This window comes from Callithrix jacchus, chromosome 7, assembly GCF_049354715.1.
Source record: "Callithrix jacchus isolate 240 chromosome 7, calJac240_pri, whole genome shotgun sequence".
NCBI lineage: Eukaryota > Metazoa > Chordata > Mammalia > Primates > Cebidae > Callithrix > Callithrix jacchus.
In genome coordinates, this window is record NC_133508.1 from 90,010,035 (window position 1) to 90,033,645 (window position 23,611).

A 23,611-nucleotide genomic window follows, 5' to 3' on the forward strand; every position below is an offset into this window, starting at 1 on the left:
TTGGGATTATATTACAGATTGATGTAGAAAAATTGACATCCTGTGATTTCCCCTATCTTGGAACAGAGTGTATATTCAAGTCTTTCATGTCCTCCAGAAGTATGTTCAAGTGTTCATCATGTTGATATTATATGCTTCTTATATTTATTCCAGGGGTTTTAACCTTTTGCATTGCTATTACAGGTGGAATCTTATGCTTATGAGTATTTAATATCCAGTATTAGTTTTATTTTGTCTTGTTAACTTGTATGTCTGCTTACAATAGGGATAAAATCAAGAATAAAAAACCAAGAGCGATTTTGGATGTGTTCATTATTGAGATGCTTGAAATGTGAAGAAGGCAGTTTGGCCTGACCCCTGGATCTTCTTCAGATCTCCTCTGCTCAGATAGAGCCAGGCGGGGTTGGGGCCAAGCCCCACAGCTCCCTTCCCTTCTCATCCCTTCTCTTTTTTGTATAATCTAAAAAATAAATGTTCGTGCTTCTGTTCTTTTTTTTTTTTTTTTTTTTTTTAAAGGCAGTTTGAATTTTATTTTATTATTTATTTATTTTGAGTCTGGCTCTGTCACCCAGGCTAGAGTGCAGTGGCCCGATCTCAGCTCACTTCAATCTCCACCTCCTGAGTTCAAGCGACTCTCCTGCCTCAGCCTCCCAAGTAACTGGGATTACAGGTGTGCACCACTATGCCCAGCTAATTTTTTTGTATCTTTAGTAGAAATGGGGTTTCACCACATTGGCCAGGCTGGTCTCGAACTTCTGACCCCAGGTGCCTTGGCCTCCCAAAGTGCTGGTATTACAAGCGTGAGCCTCCATGCCCGGCCCAGTTTGAATTTTTAGTACAGACGGTGTTTCACCATGTTAGCCAGGCTGATCTCAAACTCCTGACCTCAGGTGATCCACCGGCCTCGGCCTCCCAGAGTGCTAGGATTACAGGTGTAAGCCACCATGCCTGGCAAGATTTCTTTCAAAATATTACTGCTTATTGATGATGTACCAACCACTCAAGAGTTCTGATGGAGATGTACAAGCAAGGAAGTTAATATTTTCCTGCTTGTTTTATAATATCCATTCTGCAGCCCATGGTTCAGGGAGTAATTTAGACTTTCAAGTCTTGTATTTAAGAAACATTTTGTGGCCAGGTGTGGTGGCTCATGCCTATAATCGTAGCACTTTGGGAGGCTGAGGTGGGCAGATTACTTGAGGCTAGGAATTTGAGACCAGTGTGGGCAACATGGCGAAACCCTGTCTCTACAAAATATTAGACAGGCATTGTCGCATGCATTTGTACTCTCAAGTTACTCAAGAGACTGAGGTGGGATCACCTGAAGCCAGGGAGATTGAGGTTACAGTGAGCAATGATTGTGCCACTGCACTCCAGCCTGGGTGACAAAGACTCTGTCTCAAAAACAAACTCTCCACCAGCAACGAGATTACCACTTGCTGAAGGCTTAGGTGATTTGGCATTTTTTAGCAGTAATTTTATTTTTTTCCAAGGTAGAGTCTAGTTCTGTCACCCAGGCTAGAGTGCAGTGGTAGGGACATGTTTCAACTACAGCCTCGACCTCCTGGGCTCAAGCGATCTTCCTGCCTCAGCCTCCTGAGGAGCTGGGGCCACAGGTGCATATCACCACACCCAGATAATTTTTACATTTTTTTTTTTTTTTTTTTTTGTAGAGACAGGGTCTGGCCATGTCACCCAGGTTGGTCTCAAGCTCTTGTTCTAAAGCGATTGTCCTGCCATTGCGTCCCAAAGTGCTATGATTACAGGTGTGAGCTGCTGTTAGCCATAAAATATTTTTAAAGTATCTACATTGGGTGGGCACAGTGGCTCACGCCTGTAATCCCAGCAATTTGGGAGGCTGAGGTGGGTGGATCACCTGAGGGCAGGAGTTCAAAACCAGCCTGGCCAACATGGTGAAACCCTATCTCTACTAAAAATACAAAAATTAGCTGGGTGCAGTGGCACAAGCCTGTAATCCCAGCCACTCGGGAGGCTGACACTAGGAGGATTGCTTGAACCTGGGAGGCAGAGGTTGCAGTGAGCTGAGATGGTGCCACTGCACTCTAGCCTCAGCAACACAGTGATACTGTCTCCAAAAAAAAAAAAAGAAAAGAAAAGAAAAGCTGTCTTCATTGTGTTTTAGACTTAGTGCGTTTGCACACTTAATAGACTACATTATAGTGTAAACATATCTTTTGTATGCAGTGGGAAAACAAATTTGTGTTGTTTTATTGTGGTGGTCTGGGGTTGAACCTGCAGTCTCTCCTAGATGTGCCTGTATATTGGAAAAAAAAATAGGATGAACCAAAAAAGGAGATTGAAAAGGAGCATCTAAAGTGCATTAGAAGGAAAACTGAGAGCTGGGTGTGTTGCCTAACACCTGTAATCCCAGCACTTTGGGAGGCTGAGGTGGGCAGATCACAAGGTCAGGAGTTTGAGACCAGCCTGACCAGCATGGTGAAACCCCGTCTCTACTAAAAATACAAAAAATTAACCAGGCATGGTGGCGCATGCTTGTAGTCCCAGCTACTCGGAAGGCCAAGACAGGAGAATTGCTTGAACCCAGCAAGCGGAGGTTGCAGTGAGCCGAGATTGCACCACTGCACTCCAGCCTGGGTGACCGAGTGAGATTCTGTCTCAAAGAAAACCGAGAAAGAGGTGTTTTAGAATTCAAGAGGAATATTTCAGGAAAAATTTGGCAGTCGTGTCAAATATTACTGAGTGGTCAAATGAGATAAGGACAGAATTGACCATGGGATTTGGCAAGAGAAAGTCATTAGTCACCCTGCTTATGTTATTTCAGTGGGGTGGTAGGCCAAAACCTGATTGGAGTAGGATGATGTGCAAATGGGAGGTGAGAAATGGATGTAACTTTTTGATATAATTTAATGAGAAGGAAAGCAGAAGTCGGGTCAGTTTTGTTTTGTTTTGTTTTTCGAGATGGAGTTTTGCTCTTGTTGCCCAGGCTGGCGTGTAATGACGTGTTCTTGGCGCGCTGCAATCTCCATCTCCCGGGTTCAAGTGATTCTCCTGCTGCAGACTCCCGAGTAGCTGGGATTGCAGGCATGCACTACCACGCCTGGCTAATTTTGTATTTTTAGTAGAGACAGGGTTTCTCCATGTTGGTCAGGCTGGTCTTGAACTCCCGACCTCAGGTGATCCGCCTGCCTTGGCCTTCCAAAGTCCTGGGATTACAGGCATGAGCCACCACACCCGGCCAGTCATTTTTTTCTTTCAAAGATCAGTTACATTAAGAAGTATTTTGTGCCCACGATAATAGTTCTAAAGAGGGAGAAGTGGATGCCACAAGCAAAATACAGGGAAATAATTTTGGTGCTGAATCTCTGTATGTGGGGAAATTGGATTTAGAGTGGAAATAAAGATGTTGGCTTTAGATTGGAGCAGAGGGGAAGGCAGAGTATGCTGATGCAAGTGCAAGTAGGTTGGTAGATTTTGTTAGGAAGAGTGGGTGTATTTCTCAGTGAAAAAACAGGATGAAAAAATCAAATGAGGGGAATGAGAAGATGGTGGTAAAAATTTGAGGAGAGAGAATTAGTAAATAGTCTTTGGAGCAAATTCATTTGGAAATAAAGTAGTATTGACAAATACAGTTAAGTGCCCTTTTGAAATTCATGAGCACATACTGAAATTGAGATAAAGTGAGCTCAGTCTTTTTCAACATTAATATGTTGACTGTTGGGAGGTATGAAGTAGACTGATAGTTACATTTAACTGAGGTAAGAGTTTTGCCAAATAATGTAAAGGAGGAACATATCCCATGAACGTAAAGTTGCTGGGAGGGGTAACAGGACTAGATAAGATATAGATAAAGAGCAGGCCAGCGACTCTTCATATGACAATGGGTAAGTCTCCTCTGTGTCTTAGATTTTTCATCAAAAAATGGGCCTCAGTTGAAAAACATAGTATCTGTCATAGTAGTAACAGTGCGTAGTTATTTGGAGTATCATTAAGCTAAATCATGACCAAGAGCCTGGCCACTGTGATACACTCAGGGGCAGGCTCACTTCCCTTGCTCCTGGCCTTGCTCTCATTCATCTTACTAGCTGCGTAGGTGAGTGTCTGTCTCATCTGTCACTCTTTTCTTCGCCTCTTGACTCTTGAAGATTTTTGTCATAAAGTCTCTTGACGCATTCTCTCCTAATTGGGCAAAATAGTTTAGGTAGTCTCATTCTTCTTGAAAATATACATTCTGATTTGTTTGGTGCTGTGTTACATTTTATGTATCTTTTCATCAGCTGGTTGAAGTGAAAATGGTTTGTCTTTTTTCTCTCACATGGCAGTCTGATATTGAAAGAGACCGTAAATACTAGCTTGACTTCTTTCTAGAAATGTTGTTCTCAAGTGGTATTTCACAGTCTGTTAAAAGTGAACCAGTTGCTTCTTCAAGATGTGAGGTCATGCGTTGGAATGCTGGCATGGGTTCTAGCCCCAGTGACCTGCTCAGTGACGTTGAGCAGCAAAGTTTTTCTTGCCCCAGACTTTGCCTGGCATGTGCCTCCTCCCTCTAACCTCCTAGCCCCACTCCTGCATGTCCCCATTTCTCAGTGGGCTGGCTTATCCTCTTTGTCTTCTGGTCTCAGTTTACATATTACCTTCGTATGGAGGCTTCCTTCCCCCACCCTTCCTAAAGCCTAAATTTTAGGCTTTTATGTGTTTCCATCAAAGAATTAACCAAAATTTAAAATTATTTTATTTAATTGAGAAAAGCCAACTTTTTTTTGGTCTGCCTTCTACCTTTTTTTGGTACTTGGCTTAAAGAAGTTGTTGACTAAGTGTTCTAAATAAAAATAATGGAATAGCTAATGTACCCAATTATGAACTTGATGACTGTATAGCAATAACTGGTCTAAGTGCTCACTATACTTAAAATTTTTTCATTTAATCCTCATAAAAACTGTAAGAAGTAGTTGTAATTTATTTTATAGGAAGAAAATAGATCACAAAGCTACTAAGTGGCAGAACTTGGGTTTAGAATCAAGATTTGATGCGTCCTAACATTGCTTTCCTTATACCGCAATTGATTAGTCATTAGACCATCTAACTCCCTGTCTCTTTGGTTTTTAGGAACTTCTAGCAATAGTAAAACAAAAGACTACTGAGAATTTAGATGATGTCACCCTCTTGTTTACTTTGAAAGCACTTTGGAATCTTACAGATGAGTCTCCAGCTGCCTGCAAGCACTTTATTGAAAATCAAGGATTGGAAATCGTCATCCAAGTCTTGGAGGTGGGAAGACAGGATTGAGTTTATATGTAAAGTTTTTCTTCATGATAAAGTAATATATCTATCTATATATGTGTGTGTGTGTATCTTTTTTTTTTTTTTGACAGACCTTTTCAGAGTCAGCAATACAAAGCAAAGTACTTGGTCTTTTGGTAAGGTGAATTACTTTGAATTAATTTTAGTTGTTTAAAAACAAAACCTAACACTTATATAGTATCTACTATGATTTGTATTCTAGTTCATCCAGTTATTAGCAGTGTGAACCTGACAAGTTTGTTTTGCTTAGTGTCACATTTCTTTGTAGTATTTTAAAGATTAAATGAGATAAGGTAGATAAAAAGACAATTTTATTTATCTAGCACTGTGCCTGGTACTTAGTAAGTGCTTCTTCAGTAATTGTTGTTAAAGATCATCCTCATCAAGGGAGTTGGATTGTGGGTATTAGGCTAGCTTGAGCCGGAGGCAGGCATAGGAATAAGTGTTCTGAATTTATGTGACCTGAGAAACAGGAAAGTGAAAAAAGCCAATTCCTGATTGTCTCCCACCTTCTTGTCTCTGGTGTTCTCTGTTCCATCTGACCTACAGAACAACATAGCAGAAGTCAGAGAGCTTTCTTCCAAGCTGGTGACTGAAGATGTGCTGAAGCATATCAACAGTTTACTCTGGAGCAGAGAAATGGAAGTCAGCTATTTTGCTGCAGGTATCATAGCCCACCTGACATCTGACAGATGGCTTTGGATATCCCGTGACGTCCAGAGGCGTATTCTTCTGCAAGATCTGGTATAGGAACCACGCTTCTTTGCAAAATCCAGAGTAATCTCTAATTACAGAAAATGTAGCTTTCTAAATTATGATAGTTATAGAAAATTAGAAAAATTTATTACTAACCCATATCTTTCCACCCAGAACTATCTCTGTTAACATTTTGTTGCATATGACTTATTCCAGTCCTCTTTCCCATTAGCTCTTTTTAAAACTATTTACTTTCTTCTTTCTTTCTTTTTTTTTTGAGACAGGGTCTGTCTCCCAGGGTGGAGCGCAGTGGCATGATTCTTAGCTCACTGCAGCCTCAACCTCTGAGGCTTAGGGGGTCTTCCCTCTTCAGCCTCCCAAGTAGCTGGGACTACAGGTGTGTGCCACCATGCCCAGCTAATTTTTAAATTTTTTTGTTAATGGGGTTTGACCATGTTGGCCAGGCTTTTCTCAAACTCCTGAGCTTGAGCAGTCTGCCTGCCTTGGCTTCCCAAAGTGCTGGGATTATACGCTTGAGCCATTGTGCCTGGCCAACTTCCTTATTTCTAAATAACATATTATGCTGCTGTTCTTGACTTCGTAGCTTTAGGAATCTATCAATTCATTTTCCCACTTTGGGAAACTAAGATTCTTTTTCTCACTGTTTCTGTGCACAGCCTTTCCAAGTGTATACTCAAGGTATAAATCTTCCTACATATTCTGTACACTTCACCTCAGGATTTTCTTTCCTAGAGCCTTTGCGTTCCTTCCATGTGGTCTGACTGTTTTGTATATAGTTTATGCTGTATTGCTGTCATCCTTGGATATACCTTTACTGTCATCCTGGGGGATTCCCTTGGCCTCTGGTGTGTTGGATTCCACGTTTCCGGGCATATGTGCCTTCCTGTTTCTTGGTTTACTCCTACTTTTTGTTGGATCATAATCTCAGTAGCTTTCTAAGAAGAGTGGCATGAAAATGAGACCATACCAGTTTAAAAGACCTTTATTTTACCCTCATATTTAATTGATCAAAGGGCTGGGTACAGAATTCTAGCTTTTTCCTTCAGAATGTTTGCTCCATTGTCTTTTACTTCTCAGTGTCACTGTCGAGAACTCCTGTGCGAATTCTTTTTAAGCTTTAAGACTTTTGTCCTTTGTCTTCGGGTGCTCAGAAATGGTGTGCCTTGTGGGTTTATTTTCATTTTTAATTTATTTTTTATTAATTTTTTTCCTCTGGGTTTTTTTTCTTTTTTGGGAGGGGGGGAGGAAGGCAGGTAGGGAGGAAGGAGGGAAGGGAAGGAAGGAAATCAAGCAATGAGAGAGACATTGCCAACCTGGATCTAGAGGTTTACAAGTTGATTTCTTTTTTTTGAGAGAAGGAAAGAAAAAAATAAGTAAAGGAGAGGAAGAAAGAGGAGGAGAAAGAGGGAGAGTAAATGGAAATATTGCTTTATTCTGAAAAACATTGGGTATTAATAATGGCCAATTATTTCATTTAAACTTATGGGTAGGTGTGATGTGGTATTGACAAGAATGTATGTTTTGTGTATTTGAAGTGGAGAGCTCTATAAATATTTATTAAGTTTACTTGTTCTGGATCTGAGTTAGAGTCCTTGATATCCTTATTAATTTTCTGTCTCATTGAGTCTAATAAGTCTTTATGTATCTGGGTGTTAGGATCGTTAGCTCTTGTTGTTGCATTGATCCTTTTACCACTATATCTTTGTTGCTTTAAAATCTATTTTATCCGATATGAGAATTGCAACTCCTGCTTTTTATTTATTTATTATTTATTTTTGCTCTCCATTTGGTTGGTAAATCTTTCTCCATCCCTTTGTTTTGAGTCTTTGTGTATCCTTGCATGTGAAACAGGTCTGGATGTAACATGCGGTAGGGTTTTGGCTGTGTTTTTTGATTGGGGGATTTAGTCGATTTAAATTTAGAGTTACTGCCATTTGATGTTGACTGGCTGTTTTATCCATTTGTTGATGTAAATTCTTCTTTATGTTGGTGCTCTTTACTTTTTGGTGTATTTTTAGAAAGGCTAATACTGGTTGTTTCTTTCTGTGTGATGCTTCTTTCAGAAGCTCTTGTAAAATAGGCCTGGTGGTAATAAAATCTCTGAGTTCTTGCTTGTTCATAAAAGATTTTATTTTTCCTTCAGTTGTGAAGCTTAGTTTGGCTGGATATGAAATTCTGGGCTGAAGGTTCTGTTCTTTGAGGGTGTTGAATATTGGCCCCCACTCTCTTCTGGCTTGTAGAGTTTCTGCCGAGAGATCTGCTGTAAGTCTGATAGGCTTGCCTTTGTGGGTAACCTGACCTTTCTCTCTGGCTGCCCTTAGTATCCTCTCCTTTGTTTCAACCCTGGTGAATCTAACGATTATGTGCCTTGGGGTTGCTCTTCTTGAGGAATATCTTTGTGGTGTTCTCTGTATTACCTGGGGTTGAATGTTGACCTGCTTTGCTAGTTTAGGAAAATTTTCCTGAATAATATCCTGAAGGGTATTTTCCAGCTTGGATTCATTCTCTCCGTCGCATTCAGGTATACCCATCAAACGTAAATTTGGTCTTTTCACATAGTCCCACATTTCTTGAAGACTTTGCTCATTCCTTTTTATCCTTTTTTCTCTAATCTTTTCTTCACGTTTTATTTCATTAAGTTGGACTTTGACCTCTGATATCCCTTCTTCTGCTTGAACAATTCGAGTGTTTAAACCTGTGCATACTTCTCGGAGTTCCTGTATTGTATTCTTCAGTTCCATTAATTCACTCATACTCCGCTCTGAGTTGTCTATTCTCAATAGGATTTCATCAAACCTTTTTTCAAAGCTCCTAGTTTCTTTACGTTGGGCTACAACATGTTCTTTTAACTCACCGAAGTTTGTTATTATCCATTCCTTGAAGAGTGATTCTGTCATCGGGATGCGCTCTTTCTCCATCAAGCCTTGTTCCATTGTTGATGTGGAACTGTGATCATCTTTAGAGTGAGAGGCGTTCTGACTTTGAGTATTCTCAGCCTTTTTACGCTGGTTTCTTCCTGTCATTGTAAATTTATCCTCCTGTCGTCTTTGAATTCACCAACTTTCAGATTAGGTCTCTTGAGTGGACGTCCAGGTTGTCAGTTCCCAGGGCCAGAGCAGCGGCGTAAAAACTGATGGTGCTTTTCTTCCCAGGATTCTCCTGTCTGGCTTCCTTCTTGTGTCTGTACTAGGCGACTCTGCCTTCCTGGGGCTCCAAACCTCGTTCAGAAGGGGAACCAGTCCTGTTTACTCTGCGCCGAGGTGCCGTCACAGCCGCTGCGCCGGGCTCTGGTGTCGTTCTGGGGGCCCATGTGGGTCCTCCAGTCCTGTTTACTCTGCTCCGAGAGCTGCCATGCCGAGGTGCCAGCAGAACCGCTGCGCCGGCCACGAGAGTCGCGCTGGCGACTCGTGTGTTTCCTCCACTGGGGGATCTTCTGCTCCATGAGCGACCAGAATTTGTCTGAAAGTGTGGCGTCCTCTAGTTCTCCACACCTTCTCTGAGAGCTGCAATCCCGGGATGTTAGCAATCGGCCATCTTGGATCGTTCCCCGGGTTTATTTTCTTATATTGTGTTGGGTACTTATCAGTCAGGAAGCTCATTTCCTTCCTGGGAAATTTCTTTAATTTTTTTCTGGGTTGTTGGCCTTTTCAGACTCATTCTTTTATATCTATCTCATTTATCTCTTTTATTCTGAATCATCTAAAAATATAATATCCTGTTTTTGTTTCATAGCTTATATATTTTTCTTTTATCTCTTTGAATGTAATAATGATAATTTTAAATTTTATTTTATTTTTTTGAGACAGGGTCTCACTCTTTTGCCTGGAGTGCAGTGATGCAATCTCGGCTCATTGCAACTCTGCCTCCCGGGTTCAAGTGATTCTCCTGCCTCATCCTCTTAAGAAGCTGGGATTACAGGTGTGCATTACGACACCTGACTAATTTTTGTGTTTTTAGTAGAGATGGGGTTTTACCATGTTGGCCAGGCTGGTCTGGAACTCCTGATCTCAAGTGATCCACCTGCCTCGGCCTCCCGAAGAGTTATGATTACAGACATGAGTCACTGGCCTGGCCAATTAAAAAAAATATTTTTGTTTTTTTGAGATGGAGTCTTGCTCTGTTGCCTAAGGCTGGAGTACAGTGGTGTGATCTTGGCTCATTGTAACCTTCACCTCCTGGGTTCAAGTGATCCTCCCGCCTCAGCTCCCAAGTCGCTGGGACTACAGCTGCGTGCCACCACACCTGGCTAACTTTTGTATTTTTAGTAGAGATAGGGTTTCACCTCATTGGCCAGGCTAGTGGCAAACTTCTGACCTCCAGGGATCCCCCTGCCTCGGCCTCCAAAAGTGCTGGGATTACATGTATGAGCTCATGGCCAGCCTAATTTTTACTTTCTTAAGTTTTCCTGTCCCTCCAAGGCTTGTTTCCTGCAAATTACTTTTTTTCCTATTTCCTTTGTTATTTTGTGTTAGATTTTTTTCTTAAAGTTATGGTGATCCTGAGCTGTCTGTGGGACAGCTAAGAGGGGACTGCTTGAAAACTGCAGACAGGTATAATATGTTAGCTGTGGGCTTCACTGTAGAGTTGATCTCTTTTTCTTTCGTTGAGACAGAGTTTCGCTCTTGTTCCCCAGGCTGGAGTGCAGAGGTGCGATCTTGGCTCACTGCAACCTCCACCTTCTGGGTTCAAGTGATTCTCCTTCCCCAGCCTCCCAAAGTGCCGGGATTACAGGCATGAACCATCACACCCAACCGATTTCTTTGATTTTTTCAGAGTCTTGTTCTGTTGCCAGGCTTAAGTGCAATGGCTTGATCTAAGCTCACTGCAACCTCTGCCTCCTGGGTTCAAGTGATTCTCTTGCCTCCACTTCCCAAGTACCTTGGATTACAGGCATCTGCCACCAAGCCCAGCTAATTTTTGTGTGTGTGTATATCTATCTATCTATATTTTTTAGTAGAGACAGGGTTTCACCATGTTGGTCAGACTGGTCTTGAACTCCTGACCTCAGGTGATCCATCTGCCCCAGCCTCCCAAAGTGCTGGGTGTTAAAAATACACTTTGAATGAAGAGACTCCCCAAACAGGCTTTGTATGAGCCACATGGCTGTTTATTCACCTGGGTGCAGGTGGGCTAAGGCCGAAAAGGGTGTTAGCGAAGGGCAATGGGATAGGAGTTGGTTTTATAGGTTGGGGCAAATCTTTTTGGGAGGGGGCAGGGGTAAGATCAGTTACAGTGGTGGGGGTAGGGGCAAGGAGTATATATTACCATAAGTTCAGTTACAGTGGCAATGGGGGTAAGGTGTAAGTAGTTAAGATGGCAGGGTGGGGTGAGTAGTACTCACATGATCATAATAACAGTTAAGATGGCAAGGTGGGGTGAGGGGAAGCTTATGGCTTGCGGCTCCGCTGGGCAGTCAGGGATAATGATCAGTTGATCAGGGGTGTGTTGGGGGCTGTGATCAGCTAAGGCAGGCAGGACTTTTGACTTTCTGGGTCTTGCACATGGAGGCCTGACACTAGGATTACAGGGATTACACGCCTAGCCTAGGGTTAATAGGTGTTCCCTGATCAGTGTTTTTAGATCTTTTGTACTACACTGGTTGGAACCTCGAGAAGAACCTTGTATTCTTTTATGTGACAACTATAAGTCTGGCCGCGTGCAGTGACTCATGCTTGTAATTCCAGTATGTTGGGAGGCCAGGGCTGGTGGATCATCTGAGGTCAGGTGTTTGAGAGCAGTCTGGCCATCATGGTGAAACCCTGTCTCTACTAAAAGTACAAAAAATAGCTGAGCGTGGTGGTACATGCTTGTTATCGCACATACTCGGAAGGCTGAGGCAGGAGAATCACTTGATCCTGGGAGAGGGAGGCTTTAGTGAGCAGAGATCATGCCACTGCTCTCCAGCCTGGGTGACAGAGCGAGACTCTGTCTCAGTCAGTCAATATATACATACATACATACATATATACATACAAAACCAAAAATTAGCCAGGGATGGTAATGGGCACCTGTAATCCCAGCTACTTGGGAGGCTGAGGCAGGAGAACTGCTTGAACCCAGAAACTGTAGGTTGCAGTGAGCCGAGATCATGCCATCATACTCCAGCCTGGGCAACAAGAATAAAAATCCATCTTCAAAAAAAAAAAATTATAGGCTTCATTTCCAGTAGTCTAAAAGCCTAATAATAGAGTTCAGTGGCAGGGAATTCCATCATTTAGTATTTAAATTTTAACTCCAGACAGACCCCTGCTTTTAGCAACAGTGTTCCCACGCTGAATTGTTTATGGGGTTGCCCAGTCCAGACATTTTTATTAAGGATCACAGAAGAAATCTGGCAGTCCTAATCCTTTGAACCGGTCCTTCTCTTTTCTTTTTCTCGCCGCCCCCAAGATGGAGTCATGCTCTGTCCCTCAGGCTGGAGTGTAGTACAGTGCAGTACTATTATCTTGGCTCACTGCAACCTCCACTTCCCAGGTTCAACTGATTCTCCTGACTCAGCCTCCTGAGTAGCTGGGATTACAAGCACATGCCACCACATCTGGCTAATTTTTGTATTTTTTAGTACAGATGGAGTTTCACCATGTTGGCTAGGCTGGTTTTGAACTCCTGATCTCAGGTGATCACCCATCTCAGTCTCCTAAAGTGCTAGGATTATAGGCATTAGGTACTGCGCCTGGCCCAGTCCTTTTATTTTCAACCCTACCTCTAATTTCATTTCAGGAAGTACCTCATGTACCATGTACTTTTCAGTCTCTGAGGGGTTCTCTTCAAATTGGTTTGTTTTAACCTTTCCCAGCGCTAGATATTAAATTAGTTACCATTTTTCCATGTGCATTGTTCCTTGTGTTTACTTTCTGGTAATGGGTTTCCTGAGGGAGTAGAAGTAAATGACTCGGTCCAGTGTCTTTAAATAGATGCCCCTTGTTATTGAAATTTTTCCCACATGTTAATATGTTTTGTGTGTATAATGGTTATGTGATTGGTATTTTGCCAAGTAGATGTATCCAAATTTGTTCAATCATTCCCAGGTTTTGAAAAATTTTGTTGTAAATGGTGGAATACAATATTTGAATCTTGGTTTCTCTGTTTTTTTTTTTTTCTTGAGTAGCATTCAACTATCCAGAATTGGACAAGTTCAAGTTGTAAGATGACAGCACTAGTGACCTATAGGTAATTTCATGATGTTATGCTTTTCTTAAAGGCTTTACTCAGTGATACAGTGATAATGTATTAGAGTCAGTTAGACTTATGTTCAAATCCTATTTCTCTGGGATAGTGGGAAAGTATTTCTAGAAAGTCAGTTTTCCTTGACTGTAAAATGAGGCTGACAGTGTGTAAGATTGAGTATGCAATGAGATATTGAATGTATAAAATGTCTAACAGAATGCAGTTTCTCAAATAATAGCTTCACTGTATGCTCAGTCACAGTGAGGAATGGACCCTGCAGGGAAAATGTTGAAAGTTCTTTTTTTTTTTTTTTTCCAACCCTTTGAGATAGAGTCTCACTCTATTGCCCAGGCTGGAGCTGGGATGCAGTGGCATGATCACATCTCAATGCACCCTTGACTTCCCAGGTTCAAGTGATCCTCCCACTTCAGCCTCCTGTGTAGCTGAGACCACAGGTGTGCGCCACCAGGCCCAGCTAATTTATTTATTTTTTGTAGAGACGAGGGGTGGGGGCCTTGTTGCCTAGGCTGGTCCTAAATTCCTGAGTTCAAGTTATCCACCTGTCTTGGCCTCCTAAAGTGCTGGGATTACAGGTGTGAGCCACCACACCCAGCCGTGAAAATTATATGTTATTATAAATTATATAGTATAAATTATTATATCCCTGAACACTGGCCTGAGTTCTGGATTAACATCTTTGTACTTACTTTTTTTTAAAAGATCTTTAAAGACATTTTTCCCGCTCCTTGGCAACTTCTCTCAACCAGAGGTTCAGCTCTGGGCAGTATGGGCTGTGTATCACGTCTGCAGTAAAAATCGTATGTATTTAACTATATTCAAAACATAATAGTTTTCCAGCTGTTTTTCTGTGTAATGAATAAGTTCGAGATGGATGTGCAAAAATTGTCTACCTCTGTCCTCTGTATTTAGCTGTGTTTAAAAAGAAACTGAGAAAAGATACTACTACCTTAAAACAATGCTGCAGAATTAGTAATCCATTTGAGGGTAGATAGCAAGCAAAATAGAACGTAAAAGTTTGCTCCTACTTGTATTCCCCACAGACAGGCACCATTAATAATTTGATAACTAATCTTCCAGATACATTTCTATATCCATGCTGTATTTAGTATATACTGTATATATGAAATGTATATTTATTTTATTTATTTATTTTTTTGAGGTGGAGTTTCGCTCTTGTTACCCAGGCTGGAGTGCAATGGTGCGATCTCGGCTCACCGCAACCTCTGCCTCCTGGGTTCAGGCAATTCTCCTGCCTCAGCCTACCGAGTAGCTGGGACTACAGGCCCGTGCCACCATGCCCAGCTAATTTTTTTTTGTATTTTTAGTAGAGACGGGGTTTCACCATGTTGACCAGGATAGTCTTGATCTCTTGACCTCGTGATCCACCCCCCTTGGCCTCCCAAAGTGCTGGGATTAGTGGCATGAAATACATATTTAAACAAAATGTGCTCATTCTGTGCATGCTGTCCTATAGTTTTGTCTTTTCACTCAACAGTTTATTGCTGACACTCTTCCTTTAGTAAAACATGGATCTGCTTCTGTATAATGGTCTATGGGAGACTGATAGGCCAGGAGTCAGGTTATTTCCCAGACAAATTAAGTATTTTTACATGTTTTGCTGTTTAAAATCCCTTTTGAGGCCAGGTGAGGGATCTCCCAAAGTGCTAAGATTATAGCACTTTGAGAGGTCGAGGCATGAGATCACTTGAGGCCAGGATTTTGAGACCAGCCTGGGAAACACAGCAAGACCCCACCTCTAAAAAGCATTAAAAAATTAGCCAGGTGTGCATGGCATGCACCTATTGTAGCAGCTACTTGAGAAGCTAAGGTGGAAGTATCCCTTAAGCTCAGAAGTTCGAGGCTGCAGTGAGCTGTGATAGTGTCACTGCACTTTTTCTTAAAAAAAAAAAAAATAAAATCCCCTTTGAGAATTTTCAGTTTATATCCTCTGCTGAGAATTGTTATAAAACTTTTCATTGGGCCGGGCGCAGTGGCTCATGCCTGTAATCCCAGCACTTTGGGAGGCCTAGGCGGGTGGATCACGAGGTCAAGAGATTGAGATCATCCTGGTCAACATGGTGAAACCCCGTCTCTACTAAAAAATACAAAAAATTAGCTGGGCATGGTGGCACGTGCCTGTAATCCTAGCTACTCAGGAGGCTGAGGTAGGAGAATTGCCTGAACCCAGGAGGCGGAGGTTGTGGTGAGCCAAGATCGTGCCATTGCACTCCAGCCTGGGTAACAAGAGTGAGACTCTGTCTCAAAATAAATAAATAGATGATAGATAGATAGATAGATAGATAGATAGATAGATAGATAGATAGATAGAAATTTTCATTGTATTACAGGAGATACAAGCTATTTTATAATAGAAAACCTAAGAGACAACTTTTAGAATTAAAAGTTGAGCATGTCAACTAGCTGTAAAGCAAGTATATAAAGACCAATTGTTTTATAATGCCAGCAAAAACCAGAAAATGTAATTAAGGGAAAAGCTACCACCACTGACATTATTAACAAAAACATAAATATTTTAAAATGCCTTTAACAAGTAATGAGAATATATGTGGAAAACTGAGATAATTTAAAAGCCTGAAATAATTATGAGAACATACCCTGTTCTAAGATGGAAAGACCTATTAGGTATATAGATGTCACTTCTTTTCAGTTTGTTACTGTAATACAATTCAAATGAATAGGTAAGAGAGGGAGGATCTGAAAATTATTCTAAAGTTCTTCTGACAGATTTAACAGGAAAGAACTAACAAAGAAAAGTATTTGTTGTCTTTTTGAGACGTAGTTTCACTCTTGTTGCCCAGGCTGGAGTAGTGCAATTTGTGTGTGATCTCGCCTCACTGCAACTTCTGCCTCCTGGGTTCAAGCAATTCTCCTGCCTCAGCCTCCCGAGTAGCTGGGACTACAGGTGCCTGCCACCATGCCTGGCTAATTTTTGTATTTTTGTTAGAGATGGAGTTTTACCATGTTGGCCAGGCTGGTCTCAAACTCATGACCGCAGGTGATCGACCTGCCTCGGCCTCCCAAAGTGTTGGAATTACAGGCATGAGCCACTGCGCGCAGTCAGAAAAATGTTTTATTTATTTATTTCTTTTTTTTTTTTTGAGACAGAGTCTTGCTCTGTTGCTGAGGCTGAAGTGCAGTGGCACAGTCTCAGCTCACTGCAACCTCCACGTCCCAAGTTCAAGCAACTCTCCTGCCTCAGCCTTCTGAGTAGCTGGGATTACAGGTGTGTGCCACCATGCTTGGCTAATTTTTGTGTTTTTGTTAGAGATGGGGATTCACCCTGTTGGTCAGGCTGGTCTCGAACTTCTGACCTCATGATCCACCCATGTTAGCCTCCCAACATTCTGGGATTACAGGCATGAACCACCGTGCCTGGCTAGAAAAATGTTTTCTTATGGGTTCAGCATGGTGGCTCACACTTGTAATCCCAGCAATTCAGGAGGCCAAGACAACAGGATCACTTGATTCCAGGAGTTCCTGGCCACAGCCATGATCATGCCACTGCCTACTTCGAGCCTGGGGAATAGAACAAGACTCTTGTCTCTAAGGTAAGAAAGAAGGCAAGATGTGATTTTTAGGAGCTTGCCTGTAGACTTGACTTAACATTATAAAACGGTGCCATGAGTGGTCTGACATGTGAATAGATAGCAGATGATTGGATCAGAATGGCCCTGAAATAGACTCCAATATACAGTTAAAACAGGAGAAACTAACTGCAAATAGAATTCAATTGAGTACATGTGCCAGGCAATGTTGAAAGCACTTTATGAGTAACTCATTTAATCTTCACAACAACTAGAAGGGCACAGCATCTTATTTTAAACATTTATTAAATTTTATTTGTTTTATGTTTGAGACAGGGTCTCACTTTGTTGCCCAAGCTGAAGTGCAGTGGCTTGATCACAGCTCACTGCAGTCTCAGCTCAGGTGATCCTCTCACCTCAGCCTCCCAAATAGCTGGGACTTCGGGCGTACACCACCATGCCTGGAGTTCTCCTCAAAAAAAGCAACCCTTACAATATTTTAATCAGCATTATGTTTTATTTATAAGTCAACCTAAAGAGAATTCCCATTTCTATGGCAATGAATATTTCTTAAAAATATATATATATATATTTTTTTTGAGACAGAGTTAGCTGTTGTTACCCAGACTGGAGTGCAATGGTGCGATCTCGGCTCACTGCAACCTCTGCTTTCTGGGTTCAAGCAATTCTCCTGCCTCAGCCTCCTGAGTAGCTAGGATTATAGGCACGCGCCACCATGCCCAGCTAATTTTTGTATTTTTAGTAGAGACGGGGTTTCACCTTGTTGATCAGGATGGTCTCGATCTCTTGACCTTGTGATCCACCTGCCTCGGCCTCCCAAAGTGCTGGGATTATCAGCGTGAGCCGCTACGCCCAGCCAAATATTTTTTAAAAATTAATTAATTATTGTTATTTTGAGATGAAGTTTCGCTCTTGTTACCCAGGCTGTAGTGCAATAGTGTGATCTTGGCTCACCACAACCTACCTTCTGGGTTCAAGCAGTTCTCTGGCCTCAGCCTCCCAAGTAGCGGGGATTACAGGCATGCACCACCACTCCCAGCTAATTTTGTATTTTTAGTAGAAACAGGGTTTCTCCATGTTCGTCAGGCTAATCTCGAACTCCTGACCTCAGGAGATCTGTCCACCTCGGCCTCCCAAAGGGCTGGGATTACAGGTATGAGTCACCGTGCCTTTTTTTCCCCCCACCACTACCTCCTTTTTTTTTCCTTTTAAATAAAAAATATTAAAAAAATAAATCTCAAAACAAAAAGAGGCAGGGTCTTGCTATGTTGCCCAAGCTAGTTGTGAACTCCTGTGATTGAACGATCCTCCTGCCTCAACCTCCTGAAGTGCTGGGATTACAGTTATGAGCCGCCATGTCACACAAATGTGTATTTCTATCCAAGAACATGGCTAATCAGTATATTTTAGTTCTACTTCGTTTATATATATATATTTTTTGAGATGGAGTCTCACTTTGCCGCACAGGAGTGTCATCTCAGCTCACCACAACCTCTGCCTCCTGGATTCAAGTGATTCAGCCTTCTGAGTAGATGGGATTAGAGGTGTGCGCCACCATGCCTGGCTAATTTTTGTATTTTTAGTTGAGACGGGGTTTCCTGACCTGTGATCTGCCTGCCTCAGCCTCCTAAAGTGCTGGGATTACAAGTGTGAGCCACCATACCCAGCCTATTTTCTTTTTTTTGAGATGGTAGTCTCACTTTGTTGCCCAGGCCGGAGTGCAGTGGTGAAATCTCTGCCTCACGGGTTCAAGCGATTCTCCTGCCTCAGCTTTCTGAGTAGCTGGGACTACAGGTGCACGCCACCTCCCCCGTCTAATTTTTTGTTTTTAGTAGAGACCAGTTTAACCATGTTGGCCATTCCGGTCTCAAACTCCTGACCTCAGATGTTCACCTCAACCTCCCAAAGTGCTGGAATTATAGGCATGAGCCATGGCGCCTGGCCATTTCCATTATTTTTTATCACTGTTTTTGGGGTCCACTGTCATCCTAATTATCATTTCTTGATAGGTAATTTTTCTTTTTCTCTCTTTTTTTTTTTTGGAACAGAGTATCACTCTGTCACCCAGGCTGGAATACAGTGGCATAGTCACAGCTCACCTGCAGCTTCAACCTCCTGGGCTCGGGTGACTTTCCCACTTCAGCCTCCTGAGTAGCTGGGACTACAGGTGTGTAGCACCACACCCAGTTAATTTTTTATTTTTTGTGGTGACACGGTCTCACTACATTGCCTTGATCCTCTCACCCAGGCATCCTAAAGTGCTGGGATTACAGGCGTGAGCCACTATGCCCATCCTATTTCTTTTTAACTGGGTCTAAGTCTTTTCTTTTTTTGAGATGGAGTTTCACTCTTGTTGCACAGGTTGGAGTACAGCAGCATGATCTCTGCTCACTGCAACCTCCGCCTCCTAGGTTCAAGTGACTCTCCTGCCTCAGCTTCCTGAGTAGCTGGTATTACAGGTGGCCACCACTAGGCCTGGCCAATTTTTTGTATTTTTAGTAGGGATGGGGTTTCACCATGTTGGCCAGGCTTGTCTTGAACTCCTGACCTCAGGTGATCCTCCCACCTTGGCCTCCCAAAGTGCTGGGATTACAGGCATGAGCCACCGCACCTGACCAACTGGGTCTAAATCTGCTCTTAGACTAAGCCTTTAATTTCAGTGATACATTTTTATATGTCTGTACATTTTATTTGCTTCTTTTTCAAATATTCCTATTGTTTCTTCTTTAAAAGTAATTTGTGGTCTATGTGATCTTATGTGTTATGTGGGGGAGGCAGTTTTAGATTATGAAGTCAACTTTAGCAAGGCTTTTTTTTCTGTGAAAATTCATTTTAGAATGGATTGACATGTCCCTTCAGCAGTTATTTGCTTCTGTGAAACGCTCCAGAGGTTTCCCTAGGCTTGTGCTAGTTTTTTTATATTAATTTCTTTTTTAAATTTTTTATCATTTTTATTAGGACTGTGCTACTGAATATATTAATTTCTCAGCAACATTCAGGTAGTGTAAATTCAAACCCTATTACCCACTTGGGATTGTGGTCATGAGCTTTCAGGAAAGATTTCTCCTCTCCTACTCCCATTTACCCCTAGAGCCCAGTCCACAGCAGAGGTGCTTCAGTATCTTATCCCTTCTCTTATCTAACCCTTCAAGGGTCTACTTTTATGCGTGGATTTTGCTTCAAAATCAGCAAGCTGAAATTTAAATGCCTTGATTACTAAAACTACCAGTTTCTTTCTGCCACAGGTTAGCTTACATTAGCTGAAGTGCTCTTCGTTTCCAGCTCCCAGAAAATTCCTTTAGTTTGTACATTCATCTATGCATTTAAAAATGTATGAATTATGTATATATATATTTTTTCCCACCTCACCTCCCCTTTTTTTTTTTTTAATGAATTATATTTTATTTAACATCTGGTGTTTTCAGCATCATTTAATTAGAATTAAAGATGTTTGGGCCAGGCCTGGTGACTCACGCCTGTAACCCCAGCACTTTGGGAGGCTAAGGCAGGTGGATTACCTGAGGTCAGCTGACTAACATGGTGATAACCCGTCTCTACTAAAAAGAACAAAAAAATTAGTCAGATGTGGTAGGCACCTGTAATCCCAGCTACTTTGGAGGCTGAGGCAGGAGAATTGCTTGAACCTGGAAGGCGGAAGTTTCAGCGAGCAGAGATTGTACCACTGCACTCCGGCCTGGGCAACAAAAGCAAAACTCTGCCTCAAAAATAAAAAAAAGATGTTTGAAGCACAGAGTTGTCTCGAAGTAAACATACTAAAATGAGCATCTGTTATCTCATCATATGAGCTGAGCATTATTTAAGTTTTGACATACTTCTTTAGAATTGACTCATTTTATCTGTTAATTCTTGCGCCAAAGGGCTTAAACCTTTGTATTCTTACTTTAGAAAGGTGAATGTGGTGACAACGGAATATTTAAAATGCTAGTTGTCCATGGAGTGTCTCTGATTTTTTTTCAGCCAGCAAATACTGCAAAATGTTAGTTGAAGAAGAAGGATTGCAGCTTTTGTGTGATATCCAGGAGCACAGTGAGGCAACCTCCCAAGCACAGCAGATTGCAGCCTCCATTCTGGATGACTTCAGAATGCATTTCATGAATTACCAGCGGCCCTCACTGTGTTGAATGCCCTTCTGTACCTCAGGGACTTCAGAGATGTGCTCTTTCTCCCTGTCAGGTGTTCTGCCCTGGCAGTAGTTAAATATTGAAACCAGTTATTGTTGGAGTTTGTGAGTTGGCTGTCTTATTGGTCTTTCATTGTTGATTTTATTTTATATACATTACAAAAGGTTGGATTTGTATAATAGCTGTAATCCCAAGTCAAGTTGGACTCATTCTGAGGGCGCCTTTTCAGCGGCAATTTTGAAGACTCAAACTGTGGACTCTGGGAAGGCCTGGGAGCTTGTGTTGGAACAGCTATGCCAGTTACTTTTCCCTAGTAAAAGTAACCGGGCATGGTGGCATGTGCCTGTACCAGCTACTCCAGAGGCTGAGGTGGGAGGATTGCTTGAACCTGAGAAGTGGAAGCTGCAGTGAGCTGAGATTGTACCACTGCACTCAGCCTGGAGCCTGGGTGACAGAGCAAGACTCTGTCTCAAAAAAAAAAAGATTTTTCTGCCACCCTATAGTTTATAAAAGGGTTTCACAGTGATGATTTCATTTGGTCCTCACGAAAACATTGTATGTTAACAATTACAACATACTTATTGAATATGAGATGTTTTTATTATGCTGAATCTTCACAAGTTTCATTTTGTAGGCGAGGAAGCTGAGGCCCAGAGTGTTGAAACAATTTGTCCAAGGTTATACAGTGAGTAACTAGCAGAGACTGGGATCTGCAGTCTGACTCCTGACACATGTTCAACCAGTATCAGAGTTTATTACCTCTATGGTCCAAGGGAAGAAACTAGGAGTATCTTAAAATCTCTTGACATCTCTGGTGAGTGCCTGATAACTGAGAGAAGAGAGGTCAGAGGCTGAGAGCCAATGATACCAAGACCAAGAGGGATCTATTTTAATTCGTTATCATTCAAGTAGAAAAAGGCCTGGCAGTAGTTAAATATTCCAAAGCAAATCCAACTCTATTGATTATGTCTAATCAAGCTAAGGAGGGTAGCAGTAGGTGGTAGGGTCAGCACCTTGGTTCCAGGCATCACGCCAGCCATTTTATCTCCATCATCATCCTTGTGAAGAAATAGAAGCCTGGAGAGGCGAAATGATGAGGGCAGTCCCACTGCAAAACTTCCTTCTGGATCCTGCTCTTCAGGACATGCATCTCCCGTGCTGAAGGTTAAATGGGGGTCATTCGCCAACAAATTTGGGGGGCCGCTTCTCCCTGAAGGCTGCCATGCCCTCCAGCCGGTCCCGGGTTGGAATGTTCTGCAACAAGGTACAGAATACTAGTATTGGGGGAGCAGGGTCAGAGGCCCAAAAAGAGTTGCTTAAGCTTGTCCAACCCATGACAAAGCCGGGGTCCAGGTGTTTCCATTGTCTCTGGACTCTGGTCTTGAGCCATGTAAAGATATAAGCTAGGCCGGGCACGGTGGCTCACGCCTATAATCCCAGCACTTTGGGAGGCCGAGGCGGGTGGATCACAAGGTCAGGAGATTGAGACTATCCTGGTCAACAAGGTGAAACCCCGTCTCTACTAAAAATATAAAAATTAGCTGGGCATGGTGGTGCGTTCCTGTAGTCCCAGATACTCGGGAGGCTGAGGCAGGAGAATTGCTTGAACCCAGAAGGTGGACGTTGCAGTGAGCTGAGATCGTGCCATTGCACTCCAATCCGGGTAACAACAGTGAAACTCCGTCTCAAAAAAACAAAACAAAAGATATAAGCCTCCGTTGTTGCTTTGTCTCCTGGGGAAGACAGGCCAGCTTTTGTATTCTCTGTACCCCATCAGCATTAGCCTCCACTTGCACACTGCTCTCATGCCTCCAGAGAACTCAATGCCTTCTGCAGTGGTCTGACATGAGGCTGTGCAGTAGAGAAGATAAATTCTTTGCAGCAGGAAATACGGCTTTGAATCCAGGTTCACAGTAGGTTCTCCAAGTTGCAGTATTTTGGATATCTGTTAACCTGGAGATTAGCATTTTTTACTTACCTGTGAGTAAGAGATTCAATAGGTCAGTCCCAAATTTACACCCCCCTACATTGAACGCAGCCTGTGGGCTACAATCAAGCCCTTGACCTCCCAACTCCAGCCTGGCCTTTACACTGGAAGCTGGTACAGAGGCAAAAGAAGCGGTTCTTTCAAGTCTGTGTTGTGTGATTCTCAGCATTAAGTGGGTAGGATGTACCTCAGTATATTAGATGGCTGAGGGAAAAATCCCAGAGAAGCACTGTGGCTCTCCTGAAGCCACTCCAGGTGACTTACGAGGGAGGGTGGATGCAGTCAGACTGTTTGGGTTGAGAGGAACCTGCTAAATCAGTCATGTACTCCACAAAAGTCCCTCTAGGTTGGCCCAGCCTGTTAACAAGCAGGCATGGGCTGGTAGCTACATACCTGGGCATAGCATATCCCTTCAATGACCATCCCTGAGGCGATGTCCACCTGCAAGAAAGAAGTGCTCCCTAGATGAGTCTGACCTTGTCCATCTTCACCCACACTGGAAGCCAGCCCACCCTACTGCCTGCAGACTTCTATATGAGCAGATAGCTAGGAGAAGGAATTCCCTTTCTGGAGAAGAAACACCATTCACAACTGTGATGAAACAGTGCTGGGATAAACAGGAGACAGATGTTTCGCCAGAGGAGAGTTCAGTGTTCCTCTCCATCTGGCTGCCTCACCATACCTCCCTTCACTCATGTTAATTCCCAAGCCTTTATGACCTGGCCCCTGAC

The 23,611-nt window shown here is 42.5% G+C and overlaps 2 protein-coding genes across 56 annotated transcripts in view; one reads left to right on the forward strand and one right to left on the reverse strand.

The window, feature by feature from the left end:
* The window catches only part of ZYG11A (zyg-11 family member A, cell cycle regulator), a 53,649-nt gene extending 32,658 nt beyond the window's left edge, over positions 1–20,991 (forward strand). For 18 of the 31 annotated variants that reach the window (XR_013520075.1, XR_013520077.1, XM_078331833.1 and 15 more), the window contains 6 exons: positions 5,086–5,247; positions 5,352–5,396; positions 5,830–6,024; positions 13,106–13,167; positions 13,885–13,982; positions 20,730–20,991. Coding sequence is in view for 23 of the 31 variants with exons in the window: in XM_078331833.1 (XP_078187959.1) it covers positions 5,086–5,247; positions 5,352–5,396; positions 5,830–6,024; positions 13,106–13,167; positions 13,885–13,982; positions 20,730–20,893 (726 nt within the window). In the remaining 8 variants the exon portion in view is untranslated. Of the gene's footprint in view, positions 1–5,085; positions 5,248–5,351; positions 5,397–5,829; positions 6,025–13,105; positions 13,168–13,884; positions 13,983–16,637; positions 16,755–20,729 lie in introns of those variants that run through there. The other 13 variants (XR_013520074.1, XR_013520078.1, XM_078331839.1 and 10 more) reach the window with 10 other exon arrangements.
* Positions 20,992–21,474: 483 nt separating this feature from the next.
* ECHDC2 (enoyl-CoA hydratase domain containing 2) overlaps positions 21,475–23,611 on the reverse strand; it is a 39,011-nt gene continuing 36,874 nt past the window's right edge. For 11 of the 25 annotated variants that reach the window (XM_054236249.2, XM_078331859.1, XM_054236248.2 and 8 more), the window contains 2 exons: positions 23,274–23,321; positions 22,177–22,577 (listed from right to left, as the gene is read on the reverse strand). In XM_054236249.2, coding sequence (XP_054092224.1) covers positions 22,431–22,577; positions 23,274–23,321 — 195 coding nt within the window. In that variant the 3' untranslated portion in view covers positions 22,177–22,430. Of the gene's footprint in view, positions 22,847–23,273; positions 23,322–23,611 lie in introns of all 25 variants that reach the window. The other 14 variants (XR_013520082.1, XM_078331860.1, XM_078331858.1 and 11 more) reach the window with 4 other exon arrangements.